General features: G+C 42.3%; 2 protein-coding genes across 3 annotated transcripts; both read right to left on the bottom strand.

Moving 5' to 3' along the window:
- Positions 1-892: 892 nt before the first annotated feature.
- On the bottom strand, positions 893-8,654 carry gtf2a1l (general transcription factor IIA, 1-like). Its single transcript, XM_062519626.1, has 9 exons — positions 8,297-8,654; positions 7,785-7,886; positions 7,414-7,537; positions 7,007-7,059; positions 4,666-4,759; positions 3,243-3,826; positions 2,664-2,900; positions 1,593-1,685; positions 893-1,404 (listed from the first exon to the last, which is right to left on the bottom strand). The coding sequence occupies exons 1-9, from the start codon at positions 8,318-8,320 to the stop codon at positions 1,297-1,299; spliced, it is 1,419 nt and encodes a 472-aa protein (XP_062375610.1). The 5' UTR covers positions 8,321-8,654; the 3' UTR covers positions 893-1,296.
- An 809-nt stretch (positions 8,655-9,463) lies between these two features.
- Positions 9,464-18,012, bottom strand: LOC134063876 (stonin-1). 2 transcript variants are annotated; one of them, XM_062519624.1, is made up of 4 exons: positions 17,782-18,012; positions 11,377-13,324; positions 10,557-10,759; positions 9,464-10,224 (listed from the first exon to the last, which is right to left on the bottom strand). In XM_062519624.1, exons 2-4 carry the CDS (start codon positions 13,256-13,258, stop codon positions 10,159-10,161), a joined length of 2,151 nt encoding a protein of 716 aa, XP_062375608.1. In that variant the 5' UTR covers positions 13,259-13,324; positions 17,782-18,012; the 3' UTR covers positions 9,464-10,158. The 2 variants fall into 2 exon arrangements, with proteins under 2 accessions (XP_062375608.1, XP_062375609.1); XM_062519625.1 differs by lacking the exon at positions 17,782-18,012 and adding an exon at positions 13,945-14,034.
- Positions 18,013-18,606: the final 594 nt, after the last annotated feature.

Below are 18,606 nucleotides of genomic sequence, written 5' to 3'. Positions count from 1 at the left end.
TGGTAGGTCAAGGTAAATTGGTACCAATTATGGTACTTTAAAGGAGGTTTTTATTGATTTGTTTAGTGGTGCACAAACAGGCAGACTTAAAGTATGGTAGTATTTCACTGTTTGTGACATTAAGACAAATCACTGATTCATTGCTAAGTCATAAAGGCAAATCAATTCAAAAACCTTCCGCAGGTAACCAAATAGGAAGACTGTAAGTCAGGAAAACCCCTTTGAAAAAATAAATATTTTAATCTAGGACATAATATTATGGCTCAAAGTATGGAAAACTGATGAAGTATGGGATTAATAAGTAGCACCTTGCAGTAGCCTAGCCTGGGTATACCCATGCTGCTTTGTGTGTGTTGCAGTAGCCTATCATGAAGGGCAATTAGTAGTAACCTACCCGTAATTTCCCGACTATTAGCCGTGCCTTATACATTGATTCTGCAAAATGTCTTCAGCTATGAGGTTAATACAGGGGGGCAGTTACTATGGTGTTAATATGATTTTATTTCTTTTAACTTGCATAAAACACTATATGTGGGAAATTACTGTACCATAAGACAGGTGCCAGGGTGCTCCCTTATGTGGATACCTGCGTGGTTGTTTGTTTGTATTCTGGGCTGGATGACCACAGTCACATTTTCATTTTCTTTTAGTCTAGGATTTAATAGTTTGAATACATTTTCCTGTAGGGATGAAGAGTATGGGTTGAGAGAGCAACGTCTTGGCAAGGATTCCACCGTTGAGTGGGGTTAAGGAGTGGGAATACGGGATATTTTAAAGATGGAACTGAAACAACCACATCTTCAAGTGTATGCCTTCTGAAAAGCTTAATGATCCGTGTATGATAAATGTCTTCGCTGGAAAACACACCCACTCATAAACAGACCACAAGAAATAGAGAGCAGCAAATGATTCATTTAGAAAAAAAGTCATGAATAAGACCATAAACACATAAATAACTGTAGATAAATAAACAAAACATACACAAATAAACATTCTTCTCATCAGTCTCAATCACGCTGGCTCTCTAAACCACATACTGCAGAACTTAGGTCATAGCTAATACAGAGCGAGCTCCCAAAAATAAATAGTTTCTTAACAAAATATAAGTTAAAGTTAATAAATACGTAAATAATGTAATTTCTTAATGTTCCTTTAAGGCTGCACCGCTTTAACTAGTTATTCATAAATTGGCACATTTTCAGAATTTCTGTTCATTACAGATACTTATTTTCCTGGTTCACGCTGTCAAAGCATTGATCCACAAAGGCCTCGATGGTGACATCTTCGGTAAGCCCTTTACCACTCCGCTTCTCCAATGGCACGGGAGAAAACGTAATCCTTTCCCCCGTAACACATGACTCCATCCCTCAGGTTGAACTTCCAACGGTTCTTACTGCGATGAATCTGTTCCAGAAGTGATAGACTTCGTAAACGGCTGATCATTTATTAATTGTAGACGAGACTGTAGCATTTAAAACATAAGTATAGAATGTGTGCCTGTATTACACTTAAGACACACATGATTACAGCCACATACAATACATACACAAACAACATTTTCAACATTTCAGTGCCAGAGCCATGATGCTTACCTTTTCATACTGACATACAATGACATTCTCGGTGTCAAAAAGATCTGGGATGTCCTGTTCACTCACGTCGTCTCCTGAGTTCAGGGGGTCCAGCTGTGGTTAGATTGAAGGTTTGGGTGATCACATTAGGAGAGCTTGTTGCTGAAGCAGTGTGACAGCTATATTCCTTGTGTGTGGATAACTGCCGTTCTGTGTAGAGTTTCCACATGCAACAACAGCATGGTAGAGAAGCTGATGACAATCATGTTACGATCTTGGAGTGAAATGGTCTTACCCATTACCACATATGTGCATCTTTGTGTAATCCGAACTTCTGGATGTACAACATGGTATACTTAAGTATGCACACAACACAACACAGACAGCCTTCACATCTAAAACGTCCTGCTTTATGTCTGTATGCAAAATCTGCGCCTCAACCCAATTTTTCCTCTGGAATAATGTAAGAATGGATTGTTGAGCTGCTGCTAAAAGCTACAAAAAGAAATGGATAAGGTAAATAAATACCTAGGACAATTCACTGTTTACTTTAGTTGCAAAAGCAATAACTTTCACATTTCATACATGAGAGATATATTAAGTGAATTATCCATCAGCAGCATCGTCTGCATCTTTAGCAAAGTCATGAAACAGACAAAAATACCATCCGAGTACACTGACTTGCTGGGCTTATACATCATGTCACGGTTATGAAATCACACCGTCTTGCCTGCATGAATGAGTGCAGGGCCGATCTGATATGCTATGAAGACAATCTTTGTAAAATTATGTAAAAAAAAAAAAGATGGGATGATATGCAAGCCCACAATCAGTCAATCAATCAAATCAGAATACAAACATCTTGCCTGGACCCTATAAGACAATGATGGAAAATACATGTAAAATATGACAGAATGCAATTTTGTCCAATTCCCATCTTCAAACACTAATTCTGGCCTCATTAAAGCTTTGTGGCAGAGCATACACTTAAATAAGACCCTACCTTATGATAATAGTTCTCCATTACAACCCATTTTCTTTTCCATTTCATTTGAATAGGTCCACTCCCCATACACCCCAATTATCTATTACCTCCTCTATGACCTCTTCCTTCTCCATGTCACTGCTCGAGGTGCTGCTGCTGTCATCGCTGCCACCAGCCTCCTCGAGGACATGCAGGGCCTCCGCACTGATCATGCCCAGAAAGTCGTTCTCTCCCACCGGCCCTCCGATGTCCACCTCCTCTTCCTCGGAGCTGCCATCACCAGCCCCGTCCAACTGCACTATGTCCTCCAGCCCGCTGTAGTTGAAGTCCCTCAAGAGTTCCATCTGAACATCAACACACAGTAGGACAGGCCACTTAACACAGATGCAGCAGAGACTACATGCAGTCAACGATAATATGTGATTTCAAGACCATACATTTCTCTGTCACATTCAGCAATCATCATCACCTCACAGACGATAGCTGCCCATTCCATGAGTTTAAAAAAGACAAAAAAACAAAGCAGGCTCCTGGCTCTGAGAACTGGAGACAAACAACATGGGGGCAACGAGTCACGCAAACAAAATGAAACCCTGCATGGAGTTTCTCTGGGTCATCAGATTATAGGTCATCACTCGGTCACTGTGCGTAGTCAATTTAGTATAAAACAAAAAACAATCCTTTACCTTAATGGCTTCATCCAGTTGGCTCCCAAGGCTGAAGAACGCTGTGCCGTCTGACACAGGAAGTCCGTCGGGAGCCTCCTCCTTCACCTCTTTCTCAGGTGTGTCCAGGCTGTTGCTGTTGCTGGCCCCCTCCCCCACCTCACAGGCCGGCAGCTGGCCCTGCTCCTGTTTGAGAGTCCCCTCGGGGTGAGGGCTGAAATCGATGCCCTCCAGGGTGAAGTCCCCAGGGCTCTCCGGGACTGGCTGGGGAGTCACAGGAGGCGGTGGCGGGACGGACTGAGGAACTGGAGCCTGTGGGGTTTCATCCACGGGTGCTGGAGGCTCCTTCGGCGGCGGCTGGTCTGCCTGAGCGACTGACCCATCGGGCTGGGGCCCAGAGGCGGTGGATGATGAGGCTGCTGGAGTGGGCTCTGAATTAGAGGTCTGGGCGGGTGCCTGCTGGATGGTGGGGCGGGCTTGGCTGGGGGCTGGCTGAGGAGGGGGCGGACGAGGAGGGGCTCGCTGGGCGGCGGGCTGAGTGAATACACGGTTGGATCTAGGAGCCTGAGTTACCACCACAGGTACATTTACTTTGTAGAAATGGCCTGGCAGGACACAAACAAACAAACAAAACCGTGGCAAAAGGACCAGTCATACAACTGTGAAATTACTATTAAGAAGCAGAATACTGTAATTTACCAACTGTTAGCCGCAGCTTATAGCCTGGCTATCACCAGACCAAGCTCAATCTTTTAATATTGAACATTAGTCTGGAGAGTCTGCTCTCTATTTTCTACTGCGCGAGAAGTCTGATCAACAAGCATAGTTCAAATGACTCTACACATTTGGATAGTCCTTCAACCAATCAGAACAACGATCGGGTGCGCCAGGTGGATAAGCCAGTTTGTGATTGGTCCCCGCAGATTTGTGCTGGAGGAGGAGGTTGCAAAATCTAACTGACTGATCGGGCTGGGTTTACCCATTCTACGTGGTTTTTACATTGATTTTGCAAAACTTCTTCAGCTATGAAGAATTTTTTATGGTATTAATACGCTTTTGTTTCTTTTAAATGGCATAAAACACTGTCCTGCAGCTTATATACAGTACAATGTGGCTAACAGACAGGAAGTTACTGTAACAGCTCACTTCACAATATAGGTTTTTAGGTCTTTTTATGAACAATGAGAATAAACAACATGGTCTTGTGGTTTGGCACACAGTATAACAGGATACATTCTGAATTGAAGACCTTATGCTTCTGTTATTACATACTGTTCCTAAAATGAGGAAATAAAGTCGAACAAAATGTGAGAGTCCTCACAGGCAGGAGGGAGATCTCCAAAAAATTCCCCTCATTTGATCAAATATTCTCATTTTTCTACAATCAAGAGGGGCTGGTTACACTTGACCTTCATTCAAATTCAATCTTAAGCACCCCTGTCACCTGAGGCAGTTTGTAGTGTGACTCCTGCTGGGATGTGTACCGGATACGTAACTCCAGGTGGAAGAGAGAACGTAGCAACGGCACCAGCACCACCCTAGGATACATTAGCACACAATAACATGAGGAAGGCAGCACCACAAGTAGCTCTGCTACCATCCATCTCGAGTCCCAAGGCACCACTAATGACACAGCCCCTGTAATCTGTAACTGCCATGAGCAGAAACAAATTAACAGCAAGGTCATTAATTGCAAGAATAAGCACACCAGCTGCATTTGCTGGGACAGTATGGAGATTGAGAAAAACAAAGTGGGCATTTGTCAATACAAGATTTTGAATGCAGAATGCATTTTGTGGTTGTAAATCACATCCTACAGATAGATTATTTGGTGCTTAATATGCCAAATGGTTTGATATTAAATCTCACTTGGTCAGACTGGTCTGAAAGTTACACATTATACAAATTAGACTTCATACCCTACAAGTAGTAGACTCTTCTGGGATTTGTTTGGCAAATTCCAATCATACCCTGAACTATTACTGACTTTCAAATGAACTGAACCGCTCTCCTATTACATCCCCACCTACTGGCTGGTCTAACTCATTGCACTTCCATGAGAAGTCCATGTGATTTTGAACCTTCACGCCAGGTTTTACTCTGCAGCCCTTACAGGTTTATCCTCCCAGACACTCACAAAACAAACCAGTATGAGAAATACAATGGGGACCGAAGCCATATGCCTGAATTTCATACAGTCAAATTGCTGCCAGACATATAATTATGTTCAGAGAGCACTTCGACAGTCGACAGGTCACGGGCACACAAGCAAGGCTTTCCCACCTAACAGTCTCCATTGTCCAAATCTCAGGTGTGTGACAAAAGACTTCTGAATTAGTCCTTTTCCCCACTGTGTGTACATGCGTATGTGTATTTGTCTGAGGTAATGTAGAGAAAAATGATCCCTGTTCTTCAAAAACAGAAGATATTCTTGGGCTAAATGTATTTTCCACCTGCTTTTTGTCTCTTTCTCGGCTGCTTCCTTGGTTCCTGTCCAACCTTATCTAAATGAAATGGTGTCGCCTCTTTTGTATGTTTAATACAGTGTCAGGCTGACCCATCTTGCTTGTAGTCATAACAGAGGCTCTCCTGGAGCTCGCTCCTGAAGAGGGGGCTGGTAACAGGAGGTCAGAACTCATGCACTGAAATGGTCTGCACCCATGCACCTGTCTCCCACGTCATCACTCAACACACACACACAACAGAATCAAGTAGGTATAGTCTCCGACGATCTCCAGGATAGTCTCCTGGTGTGCAACCAACAGGTCAAACTGTTCTAAGCCACATGCAACATAACAGCCCATAACTAATTGTATAATTGTAGAGATTACACCTTACACTGGCTCAATCAGAAATGGGTTGAAAAATAAATATAAAGATAGTAAAGATAGTACAGTCTCTGTATTCCTTTATTAAACCTGAGTAACCTGGATGCAGTGATGATCAAGGGACTGCCAAAGAGAATCCATTTGCAAATGGATAACAAATTCAAAAACACTCATTTTGTTCAGTGCTTTTAACGGCAACTACATGATGTTTTTTTTTTTTTTTTAGTTTTTTTAAGCCTAATAGCTCATTGCAAATCAAACCAGCAATTAGGCTAACTGAAATAAAAACCATTCTATCTCTGAGTATGGAGAACGGTATGTTATGATGTGGGGCAATTTTAATTCCAAGGCCAAGGGAACTTTATCAGGATGCATAGTATCCTGGACCCATGAGACAACTGGCCTTTGAAAATAAAAATCTGCCTGCCTCTATGGGATTTTAATATAGGAGGTTCCTTACTTAGGCCCCCTGTATTTTAAGGAATAACTATTTATTATTAATTATTTATTTACAGTAGGCCTATAATACATGATTGATTCACAAAGAAAAATTGTGTCCTTAAAGGTTGGATTAAAGGCATTAAGACCATGATGACCAAGACATGATTTTTAATTCCTCATTTTAGTCAACTTTGGGCTCCTCAACTTATGCACAACAGTGTATTTATGCACATACTGTATACCATCCAACCTACATAATGGCAAACTATCTCGTCATTAATCACGTCATTAATCATAGTACATGAAGCATCGTCAAAGAAGCCTACTTCAGCCATGTCTTTAACAGCAGACTAGGAAAATGGACTGAAGGCAAGCTGCAGCACTGTATGATACACCAAGTCACTACAGGCAGCAGGTGTTGATAATTTGTGGGCCCTTTTCTGCTGTATTTGGGTTAATTTTCAGAAAGCAAAGGTTTCGTCTCTCAGACGAGTTGTAGGAATTTATGGAACATACCGCCTTAGCTGTGTAGTTCTGCACATTCTGTCCAGGCGGAAGGATGATTGAGGCTGCAAAGATACAGTAGAGAAAAACAGTACAAATCATCTAAAAATGTTTTTGTCTACACAAGTATAGAGGAGTGAGTGGGTTACTCTACTTTTTCTGTAAATAAAGTGTTTACAGAAATTCTAATACAAATCCAGCCTGACATACAGATCAGACTAAACTGAAATCCACTAAAATGGTCCAAATGTCTTTGATTAAAAACATAGCTTGAATGTTGCTCCTCTTTCCGTTACTTTGGATCACAAAAGCATCAACAAATGAAAAATGTACAATTGAATTGATTCTCACATTGATCACTGCAGTCAGTACAAAAGTCTAAAATAGTATAATTACAAGTGGACAAGTGTTTCACAAACCAGACTGTTTTTGAAGGGTTTGAGTGTAGTTGGCAGGAAGCTGAAGAACAAAGTTTGATGGATTTATGGTATCCTTTCGGAAACCCTCCACTGCTTTAGACTGCATGACCTTTGACACCCACAACTACAAGAGAAGAAAAGTGAAAGCAATGGCCTTGTAGAATGAAACCGCTCTCTTCAACATGAGAGCATGGTTAATGACTACAAACAGTGCCTTTAAAAAGCTGAAAGCATGTTTTTCCATTTGGCAGATTTGTGCAGATTGTAGGCCTGTGCCAATGTCTTTGCTAAAACATTCAAGTAGGCCTTTGGCATTTGGAGCTTATGTCAAACAGTTATGGCGCATGACAAGATTTGCATAAATCGCCAACCTGACGAAGTTCATTCAGGACACCCTCTTCCACTCCTTCATCCAGAAACGTCTCTCGCACATTTTCGATGACATCGTCAATAACCGAAAGATAAAGTTTGCACTGAGGAAGATTTGGTTGAGCATCAGAATATGCGAAATCAGTGAACAGCTTGGATTGGTTACATTTTAATACAGACTGCTAGATAAGGTAATTTCGCTGAACATAACAACCTTTGACATTTTGGTCAGTGAGACCCTTGACGGCAATGTAAACAAACAGATAACTTAGGGCCATAGATATATCAATATATCTATGACTTAGGGCAACGATGAATTTGGAGACATACTTCCTGGCCTATCAATAGTTTGTTAGTGCGCTCTATGGTTGCTAGCAAAGATTCTAGAACAGAATCTTTGGTTGCTAGTGCTTGTCAACATGGAATGTCATGTAACCTAGCGATAACTGACGTTAACCAGAGATAGTAGGCTAATGAAGGATCTTTGCATTAACTTTATCCAAAGCTTACTTACCAATGCATTTGCGCTTGAATGCATGACTACTGGATGTGTCCTCCAACACCTTGGCAATGGTCCAAATGTAACATTAGTAGGTAGTAAGTATACCTAATAGTTTGACTCCTAAAGTGGACTGTCATCAAATGTTTCTGATAGAATGCTAGAATGCTAAATCTGATTTTCGGCTGAAGCTAATCTTCAGATTTCTGATAAGAGATGCGAATTTTGACATTCATAACATTGTCGTTTTGTACAATTGTGATATGGTTTAAATAAAGGATCTCACTGGTCTTTACTCTGAGGAATTCACCAAGTAGACTAGGTTTATGGTAGGCTATCTGCTGCGCATTAACTTCAGGTGTGGAAACCTGGGTTTTCGGCTCGCAGGTGTGAGTGAGTGGTAGCCTAGGTCACATCCGTTTAGGTCTAGGCTCACGTGTAGGCTACAAACGGAAATTGATAGGTCCTAATAACTCTTAATTGGTAGACATAAAACAAGCTAGAAAGGTTGTAGTCGGCTGGATTTTGGTGAACATTTTTATTTGAAGATCTCTTTGTGACAAAACGACCTGTAAGCATATTTTCCATTTGATGAGAATAACACCCACTTCACTCAAACTCTACATTTTCTGGATTTACTGCACTAGGCCTAGCCCATGGCAGATCATAGGCTACCTTTGTCAGATGACTACGTATATTACTCCGTTTTGGTGTCCCTTTTTTTGCCTAGAACTCTCGGGGCCTATTTTTACTCGCTGTATGCTCTCCATGTGAATTATAATAATAATAAAAAATCAAGTAGTCTATAGGGCCATATTTTACATTTAAATGGATTCTTCAGGGGCCTTCTCAATGAATTATAGGAACATTGGCTGCCCCAAGCACCCACTGAAGCATTTCTATTAGATTTCACATATCACAGAACAACATATTTGATACTCCTATGCTCATTTGATGTAGGGGGAATCCCTTTGTTTGGTGATGTGAATTTCATCAAGGCTGCCTTTTTAAACTCCTGTGTTCATCTTTCACTTCAAGAGATCAATGGATCCTCACTTGGCCTAATTTCTCACTTTTACATCCAAGACTATCTGAATATCACATCATATCTATCATATATGTGCCTTTATGTCAAATAACTGGAAGTAATAGTTTAAAACAATCACCATGATTAAAACAACACAATTGCAAATACAAATTTAATAGCTTCTTTGAGTTATTGAGAATAAGCATTGTAGTCTAATTTCATACAATACAATAGATCAGTTCTGTTGGCTTTACTATATTTAGCATTATACACAAGTTCATGTGGACTTGGACTATGGACTTTCAATTGCTAATTGTATCAATACTTGCAGAGAGTATGGTTAACATAGTGCATTTTAAATGTATAGGATGTTTAATAACAACCTGTGTCTAAATACAAGCCAATTGGTCTCTCTAAAGATTATATTGTCAGTTAGTGACACTGTTATTGCATTGTACATTATTGCTAGGCTTCATATAAAAATAATTCAAGTTCCCTGTCAGTAAGCAATCAAATGTCTTAAAGAGGAATGTAAAGTGCAATGCAGCTGCAAGAGTGGGGATATAAACTTTGCATAACATGCATCAAAAATATCACCAGTTTGTGGCGTCTTCATGTAAAATACAGTTTGTATTCATGCTGGAGTAATACGGTTGGTTCAAGAATAGGCAGAATTCTGTTGGATGTTTTGAGGTGTTAAATAACATGGTGAGCCCAAGCAACATGATTCTAAAGCCTTTACAGCCATGTTTCTCTGAGTCTAATTTTGTCAGTTATCAGAAAGGACATATTAGGGCCAGCTGAAAGAGTCCTCCATCTTTGCTCCAGAGATTCTCTTGCTCCTGAATCTTTACTGCATCATGCAATTTGACTGCCTCTGAGACTCTGTTTCGATCCATTTCTTCTCTATCTCCACCTGTAAAGGGAAAAAAGCATTAGCTTTAATACACTCATCATTACTATGGAACAATGGCTTCTTTTTGCCACCCCTGTCTTTAGCCATATTTTCCTCACTTATTAATTAATCTTTATTATTTCACTACCCGGCTGATGACACTTGCAGTGAATTTTATATCCAGACGACGATATGCACTCAAATGCAGTAGCAAATTGTGATCATGTATGGTTATGTAGTATATTTCAGTACTATATTTCATTTTTCTTTTGTTTTCAGTAATGGAACTAACCACATTCAACAACTCATACAACCATTACTGTAGTTAATCATGCACTCAAATGTACACTTACCTGGCAGTGATAGTAAGCTCTACTGCTCACATGCTTCTGTGGTTGAATGTCACTCTCTGTGCCAAGAGATCTCACCCTTGTTTGAGACACAACTACGTCAGCAACTTCATATTCCACAGTTGCAAAGGGGTACCAGTCAGTTGGGATCTCCTGGTCAGATCCAAGCTCCAGCTTGCAGGAGAGGGAATGTGGGTGGTTCAGTGCTGCAAGAAGCAAGCAGAAATGTTTGAGTTGTAGTAATGCCATAACGCCAGCAGGGGGTGTACAATAGCATTTTATGTCCAAATTGCTTCACATTTGGTTATAGTATAGTATGTTGTGTAAGTGAAGGGATGCAGCAAGCTGTCTCAGCAAGCCCCTATTTCAGTGACAGTCACTAAGTCTGAAAAGTTCATCCAGGGATTAGGCCTCAAGGGCAACGGATATGATAACAGAGGCGGTGGGAAGGGTAATGGAGGGGAGGGGGGCACTGAAGATCTGCTTTGAAATCCTCCTCTAGACTGAAATTATTAGGACGTCCAGTGTATACGTTAGTTGTGCAACAACAAATTCTGTAAGCTTTATCTGAAAACAAACATTTTCTGCATCTTGATCTTCTGTTTCAAGATTACATTGCTTTCTACAGTATGTACTTTCTATACATTCTTCAGGAAATACAACAGAAATTAAATGACAAACCTGGCATTAGACAAATTATTATCATTGAAATAATTGAAAATAGTTTCATTAAGAATAAGAAAAAACTACATATCTCCTTCCTTAACAGTGATGAAAACAACAATGACGTTGTCAAGACCAACAATGAGGGAAAGTGTCTTACCCATATTCTTAGCAGGTAGTCTATCAATCCTCCAAACAATTGCTCCATACACATTCTCATACTTGACGGTGCCCACAGACACTTGCATGACAGGATGAGACTCAGGCATATTGACAGAGCCAAGACAGGTGTTTCTGTTCATACGAGACTTCAGGGATCTCTGGCGTAGCAAAGACACAGTGCGGGATACCTTGATCCAGTCCCCTGGCACGGGCACCCGAATCATTACGTTTTCACACAAAGGCTGACCCTCAGTTGTTACTCCTATGGATGGGAAAGATGACGACGTATTAAGGAAGGCCTGCAGCTCCACGTAAGCCCCTTGGACGGTAACTAAGGCCTTAATGGAAAAGGGGAGGTCACTGCACGCAAACGACAACGTCTTGTAACGCATCAGCTCCACTTTGCAAGCATCCGGAGGTGAGAACTTCACCAGTCGCGTGTCGTTAAATTCAGCTTCTTTCACGCAGCTGTGGAAGTGACAGTCTGTGATTTCCATCCAAACGTCATCTTCTTCTTCGGACCCGTAGCTCGAGTCCCTCAGCAGCAGCTTCTCATCGTTCAGCGCCATGAAGCATTCACCAGGACCGTTCAGGAAGGCCAGACAGTGAATACTTGTGATGGCTGCCTGCTCCAGTGTGGCCCCATCTTTATCAAACTTCATCCAAATGTCATCGGCTATTTGCAAGGACATCTCCTGCTCCTCGTAGTGTTTCCTGGGTTGGTGTGGGGGTGGAAGCCTCAGCAACTCCTCCTCGAGTGACACAATGAGGTCCTCCATGTCAGCGTGGTCTGTCGTGCCAAACTTCAGTAGCTGCTCCACCTCTGCCTCGTGACTCACATCGGGCTTGGGGTGGTAGCGTTTTCGCTCAGTGTAAGTCACATGTTCGATCTTCACAGCGTGTATTTTGCGGGGCTCGCCATAGCTCTCCAGCTTGGGCCCGGAGAGTCGGCAGTGGGGCAGGAGCTGAAACTCCTTAAAGGGTTTATCCAGGCCTTTCTCGTAGTAAAGTTGCAGCACTCCGCCAGGCAACAGCTGCAGGTAGATGGGTCCCCACTGACGGGAAGACATCCGATTTTTCTTCTCCGGGATCCTCAGCATCAGCGGCCAGCCATGTCTCCTCTGGCCGCGGAACAATCCCTGAGGAACAAAAAGCAACGGCTTCCCCCCAGTTCCCTCATCTCGCTGCTCCTCCACACTTGGCTCCGTCCTCTTACTGTCCTCCGTGTCGTCTTCCTCCTCTCCATCTCCCTCGACGGCGCGTAAACGCTCCAGTTTATGGCAGATGTACGAATAGGAGCTCTGAAGGTGGGAGGCGGGGGGCGGCTCATAGCCTTCCTTGGTCCTAATGAAGAACCGCGGCAACGTTGAGCCAGACTCGGAATCCGACGAAGAGCTGCCAGAGTCCGCATTCTGGCTAGTCTCGCCCCAGAAGGGATTACAGTGTCCCGGCTCATCCTGAAATGAGGGGAAAGGGCTGGTGGAGCTCTCTGAGGTGGAGTGAGTTGTACTTTGACCTAGTCCCGAGGACGATAAAACCGTCGAGGAGGAGCTGGAGACACTGCTGAAGAGGTCTTGTCCCCGAGGGCCAAAATTGAAAGGGGAGGCACTGGTAGGAGTCTCTCTGACAGGTGTGCACATAGGAGTGTTACTTGGGACACACGTGCTGCCATTCTGGCCAAAGTTTATTTGGGGGGATTCAAGGGCACCGCTAAAGCTCCATGATTGATCTCCCGGGGGCGGGAGCACTAGTTTGAGGCCGTTGGGGCGTGGCAAGGACCTGGGGGTGGAGGATGAGGTCTGTAGCTGTTTTGGAGGCGAGGAGACGGGGGTTCCCTCGTCCTCAAAGGTGACCCAGTTGGGATGGTTCATTGAGCACATTCTTGGTCCGTTGGCATCAGCACTGTATGGCAACCAGTGACGTATGCTTGCAGTCTGTATGATTATCTGTAGAGAGAACAGACACCATATTAAAACCACACAGTAATGATCTTGTCAGACACATGTTATGCTATGTCTATGTTAGATTAGCATATGAATAACCACATGCATATTTCAGATATAAAAAGGAAATGGTAGGCTGGTCAACAACCCAATCTGATGCAGGACACAACAGCAATGCACAGTTGGCTGGTGGCAGTCCCAAAAACACACTGCATGTTTTACCGGGGATCCGTAAAAGCCCTCTTTCATGGTTCAATATGCACTGCCTGCTAGTAACCAAAACGCCCAAGAATATTAATATCTTGGTGAAGTGTGTTCTAAGCAAAGCCAACAGCCTGAAAGCCTGTAAGCCCAACCAAAGAGCCAAAGCAGCGAAGACATACAGTACATAATCTACAGAGCAGCCTTCAAGCAGGCATGGATGTTTCTTCATCTTTGTTTTGTTGAATCAGGCCCCACCAGACCTTCAGAAGGTTAAACACTAAACAGTGTCTGGCATCCCAGACCCACCCCCCTCCACACTCATCATGGGTTATTAAGACACATGTCACAACCAGACGCCAACAAATACCACTCCAGAAACGCACATATCAAACAGTCAAATTAGGTTGTAGCAGGGTTACCTGACCCCAAGTAGTCTGTGAGCACCTCAGCCATAACCATAGACTTGCATTTTCAATAAACAACTCCTTTGAAAAGGTCCTTTCAGTGATTGTCCTTGAAAACAAAAATCCAAAAGAAATGTTGTGGCTGACTTTGCGGCAAAGCTTCGAACACCACTGGTCTTTTATGTGCTATATGTGTGTATATTCATACACAATGGACCCCGCTAATCATCATGAATGGTGAATAAACTGTGTTTGTAAGTGTGTTCCCTTATTTAATTACTTTCCTCAAGTAGGTGTCTTAAGTATGAGGCCATTCTTTACAAGTGTATGATGTCATACCATATGCATACAGTCTGCTGGCACTGGCTGCGAAATCTGCAGTGTTTCAGCATAAAAAGACAACGCTCTTATCTAAAGTGTAGTAGTCTCTGCTTAGAGACATGATTATTTCATATACACCATGTTTACTGTTTCTATCCGTTTAATAAATCTGATTGGACTGTAATGCCATAGAATGAACTGTGGGCCACTATAAAATAAGCAAAGCCCAGATTCGTCACAGAGGGATAGTATGTTTGCTCATGTGCCCCTCTGTGCGGTTCTGGGCCTTTCAACTGCAGATTTTCATACCAGAGACCAACTGGCTTCTGTCACTCTGCCAGCTCTGACCTATTCTCCTATGACTGCTGGTTTAACTACATTTAATTATTCAATGGCACAGCATTTGCCTTTGCTCCCTTTGCCTGCCCTTCATGTTAATATTTTATTTGAACCAGTTTTCTCCAAGCAGGCCTAAGTGAAAACATCTGGAGGACTGTTCTTTCTCAGAGGCAAGGCGTGGAAAAAAAAAATGAGAAAGAGGGAGGGAAAAATGCCCAATGCCACCGCATTCCGTGTGTTCACCTCGGCAGATTGTGGAAGTGTTTAAAAATAGCCGCTTGAATCAGCTGGTGACTGCTGAGTAATGTCTGAACGATGCCATCAAAAAAAAAGACAACCGCTGGAAATCTCAGCACAGAGAACAGGGGGGAATCTAACCTATACAGTGTATAGGTAGGAGATTAGGTTACGCTGCAAAGGCAATGACATTCAACCCATCTGAACCCAGAGATAGGTGCTCGGTTGGATAGTACAAAATGTCTTTGCTATTTCCTGTTTTGTGTACAGCACACCAAGCTTCACTGAGTTGCACAAAAATGTAAGGCGGTAATTATGATGATTATCAATGATGGAAGAAAAAATGTCCATTACTTGAAAAGTGTGAGTTGAGTACATCCTTTATTCTGTGTGCTCTCTGTATGGGGATACAACAAACTATAAACAGAAGTTCCTAAAAGGGCTATTTAAGATAATCCCTATAAAATGTGCTGCCGCATAAACAAATAACAGAGAGTTCATTCAAGTATTTACCCTCTCCTTTACTACTGCCACTTTGCTAGATAAGGTCCCATTACAAGACAAGACAAGACAGAACTATAAATAAGCAAGTGTAATATAGATGTTGAACTATGGCCTTAATAGAAGCCTTAAGCAGCAAAGTGCTTTCAAGTCTCCTTGACTACTCACTCCTCAAAACTCATGGAGAGACTGTGGCCTAGTGTGATGCAAAGCCTTTATTGGAGGAGGAGGGTAAAAAATGTTTCTCTCTGAGGAAAAACCAACAGACCTTCCCCAGAGTGAACACAGAGGAGGGAATAGCACTGACCCAGTTCCACTGCTGCCAGTTGCCGCTCTCCTGAACAGGGAGGGGGGCAGATAAATGAGAGGTTACAGAATCTTTAGAGACCGAAACAGACATTCCACACATTCCACTGGGACAAGCACCAAGCACACAGGAAATGCCAGTTATTCTCACTACTGCACATTTGCACATGAAACAACTAGTTCGTATTACAGTTAATAATTGTTCTGAATAAACCCATGTGCCCCTCTACTCACAAACTCAGAGGACTTAAGCTTTGCCACAAAGTTAAGTCAAATTGTCATTGTTTGGTCGTTTACTCCATATGGGAGGGGAAATGGAGTAGGCCTAGACATTTGAAGAGTGCAGGTGTAACATTGTGAGCGTCCTATATGGGTTAAACTCTGTCCTTAAAGAAAAAGAAAACTCAGTGGAAACCTCCAATGATGAAAAGTTTTTTTAGTACAGTAGGACAACGACTAGGCTTAATCCATGCAAAGGGAATTGGCCCCGGATGGTTTGTCAGTTGGCCTACTAGGCACTAAGGTATGTCCCACAAAAGAGAAGAATTAGTAGGGCCTAAATTAATAACATCAAAATGAAGAACAACTCTATTTGTCCTGGATGAGTAGCTTTGTATTAATGTGCAAAGATTGTTGTGTGACATTTCTATTATGGGATGTACTTCATGCCTCAATCTCCATGATATCTCCCCCACAGCATATTCACATGCCTTCATCTTCTAGCCAAGTTTAGCAAGAATGGCTCTCCCATTTTAGATTTGTCTCTATTTACATTCACATGACATCAATTACTGTTGAGTGATGGATATTGTTCTATTAAGTAATTAAATGGGAAATCCCATGGAACTGATATAAAGTTCATGTCCATGAAGAATGTCCAAGAGCATGAAACCAGGGTCAGATATGAGGCCTACACATCTACACAAGCTGTTAAAATTATATTTCTAAACAAATAATTTATGAAATTGCCATCTTCAGAAGCCACGTCAGATCTGCCCTGTTGGATAATTACAGAGCATAACATGCCAACATCAGTGTGTGCAGCTTCCCTCTCTCTAATTCAGATGAACTCTGAGTGTGACCCTGTGCCAGGGGAGGATGTTTATTTTCCTCTGTGTAGATATTCAAATACTCTGATTAATGGTAGCCCACCTAAGTCTATGAAAGCCAACAAACTAAATATAGTCCTGTAATTGCTTGTTTCTAAGCAGCTAAAACTCCCCATACAGCACATTGCTGATTCATTGGTCTTTTTTAAACACTGCATTTAGACATGGACAACACGAAATACATTTGGCATAGACCAAGCATATAGGACTTTTATAAGATGTGACCATTCAAAATCTGTTGAAGAGCAAAGCTTAGACTATCTATGAATAACTGGACTTGTGTGGTAGGCTATCTTTTACTGTCTATGGGTAGGCTGAAATCATAGGCTAAATTGTGCTTTAGTGCCCCTGCAGCTAATTCCAAAACGACAGATTATATTTCTGGTCCTGGCAGTGGCAGCAATCTGGCATGAAAATAAACCAAAGACGTCCACTAACAGCTGACCGTGCCAATAGATATGGCACTGATGGTCTGAATGTTGAGATTAACAACAATCCCAAATCCCAGCATCCCCCAAGCATGGAAACTATTCCCATAACCTAGGCTAGGCTACTCTAGGACTGTGGTATAAACAACTCAGCCATGCTTGGATTGACTGAGCCGGGGCAAAAACAGCCCACGCAACTGTTGGAGGAGAAAACGGTCACGAAAGGATACATTCATCATATGCTATGGCAAAAGCCTACGTTACAACCTCTTTCCTCTCGATGATGATGGCGCACAAAACAGCTGTTAAAACAAATAATACAACGTCTCGTCTGTAAGCGTAGGCTATGAAAAGTAGTTACGGTAAGTATCCAATACAGGACAGGCTACCGTTAAGCTACACAACACACCCTAAACTCAAGGAATGATATTCTAAAGCAAAACTTAGCTACGCAAGGTACACAAAAGTGAAGAGACACTCGTCCATCAACAAAACAAAGTAACCTAACGGTACGCTATGCCGTGGAGTGCAGTCAACAGTGCAGTGAGTTAAGTTTTCTTTACTTCAAGTGCGTCAATCAACTTTTCAAAAAAAACAAGACATCAACTTACTTCATATAAAAAATGCCGAGCTTGAACCGAAGCACAATTCAAGTCATTGTCCCGCTGATGTTGCCAACTCCTCGTGCGGATGCGTCTGGTCCGAAATTGACCGGATTCAAACAAAATGGCAGAGATAGTCTGGCCAGCTGCTGCAATGCTGTTCGCAATTCCGTCTCTCCTCGCTAACCAGGGCTGACGAGAGGCCCAGCCAAACAAGAGGCTCTGCGATGGAATGACTGTAGCCAACGTAGCACAACCCTATCATCCTCCCCCTCCCAACTGGTGACGACTGTCTAGCGGAATCCAACAGAAAGCTGTGTGAAACTTCCCCAGTGGACCGACTAGACACACAATGTGATCAGACACTGTCTGTCTCTTCTTTTTCATCTCAATTTAGAGTGAAAAAGTAATTGTTATCCTCCAAAACCACATTTTCAAGTAACCAAACCCAATAAAGATTTCAAGAGGTTGCAAATTGCATAGGCAATAGCATAGGGTGGATTTGCAGGGTTTGGGTCTGCTTTGGCTGTCTGCTGCTTGTAAATATTCCAGGGGTATTTCTCCACCTTTCTTCATAGCAGTTTGACAGTTGACATAAACAAAGGAACAATTAAATTAATCTAACCCACAGTAGAGGACAGTTATCCAGTCATACTGTTGCCCTCATGACCTCATCACACTGCCAGATCAAAATATAGCAGTAATTTAAAGTGACTGGAGAGATTTGAGGACAAGGAGTGTGAGTATCCAAGTACGGTATGTAATTCATTAGAGAAGAGATAGACAGCTGAACGCCAAGAAGCAATTAGAGGGCCCAATAACTACGGTCACTGG

This window comes from Sardina pilchardus, chromosome 18 (genome assembly GCF_963854185.1).
Source record: "Sardina pilchardus chromosome 18, fSarPil1.1, whole genome shotgun sequence".
Classification (NCBI taxonomy): Eukaryota; Metazoa; Chordata; class Actinopteri; order Clupeiformes; family Clupeidae; genus Sardina; species Sardina pilchardus.
The sequence above is the reverse complement of the archived record's forward strand: the minus strand, read 5'-3'. Positions and strand labels throughout refer to the sequence as shown.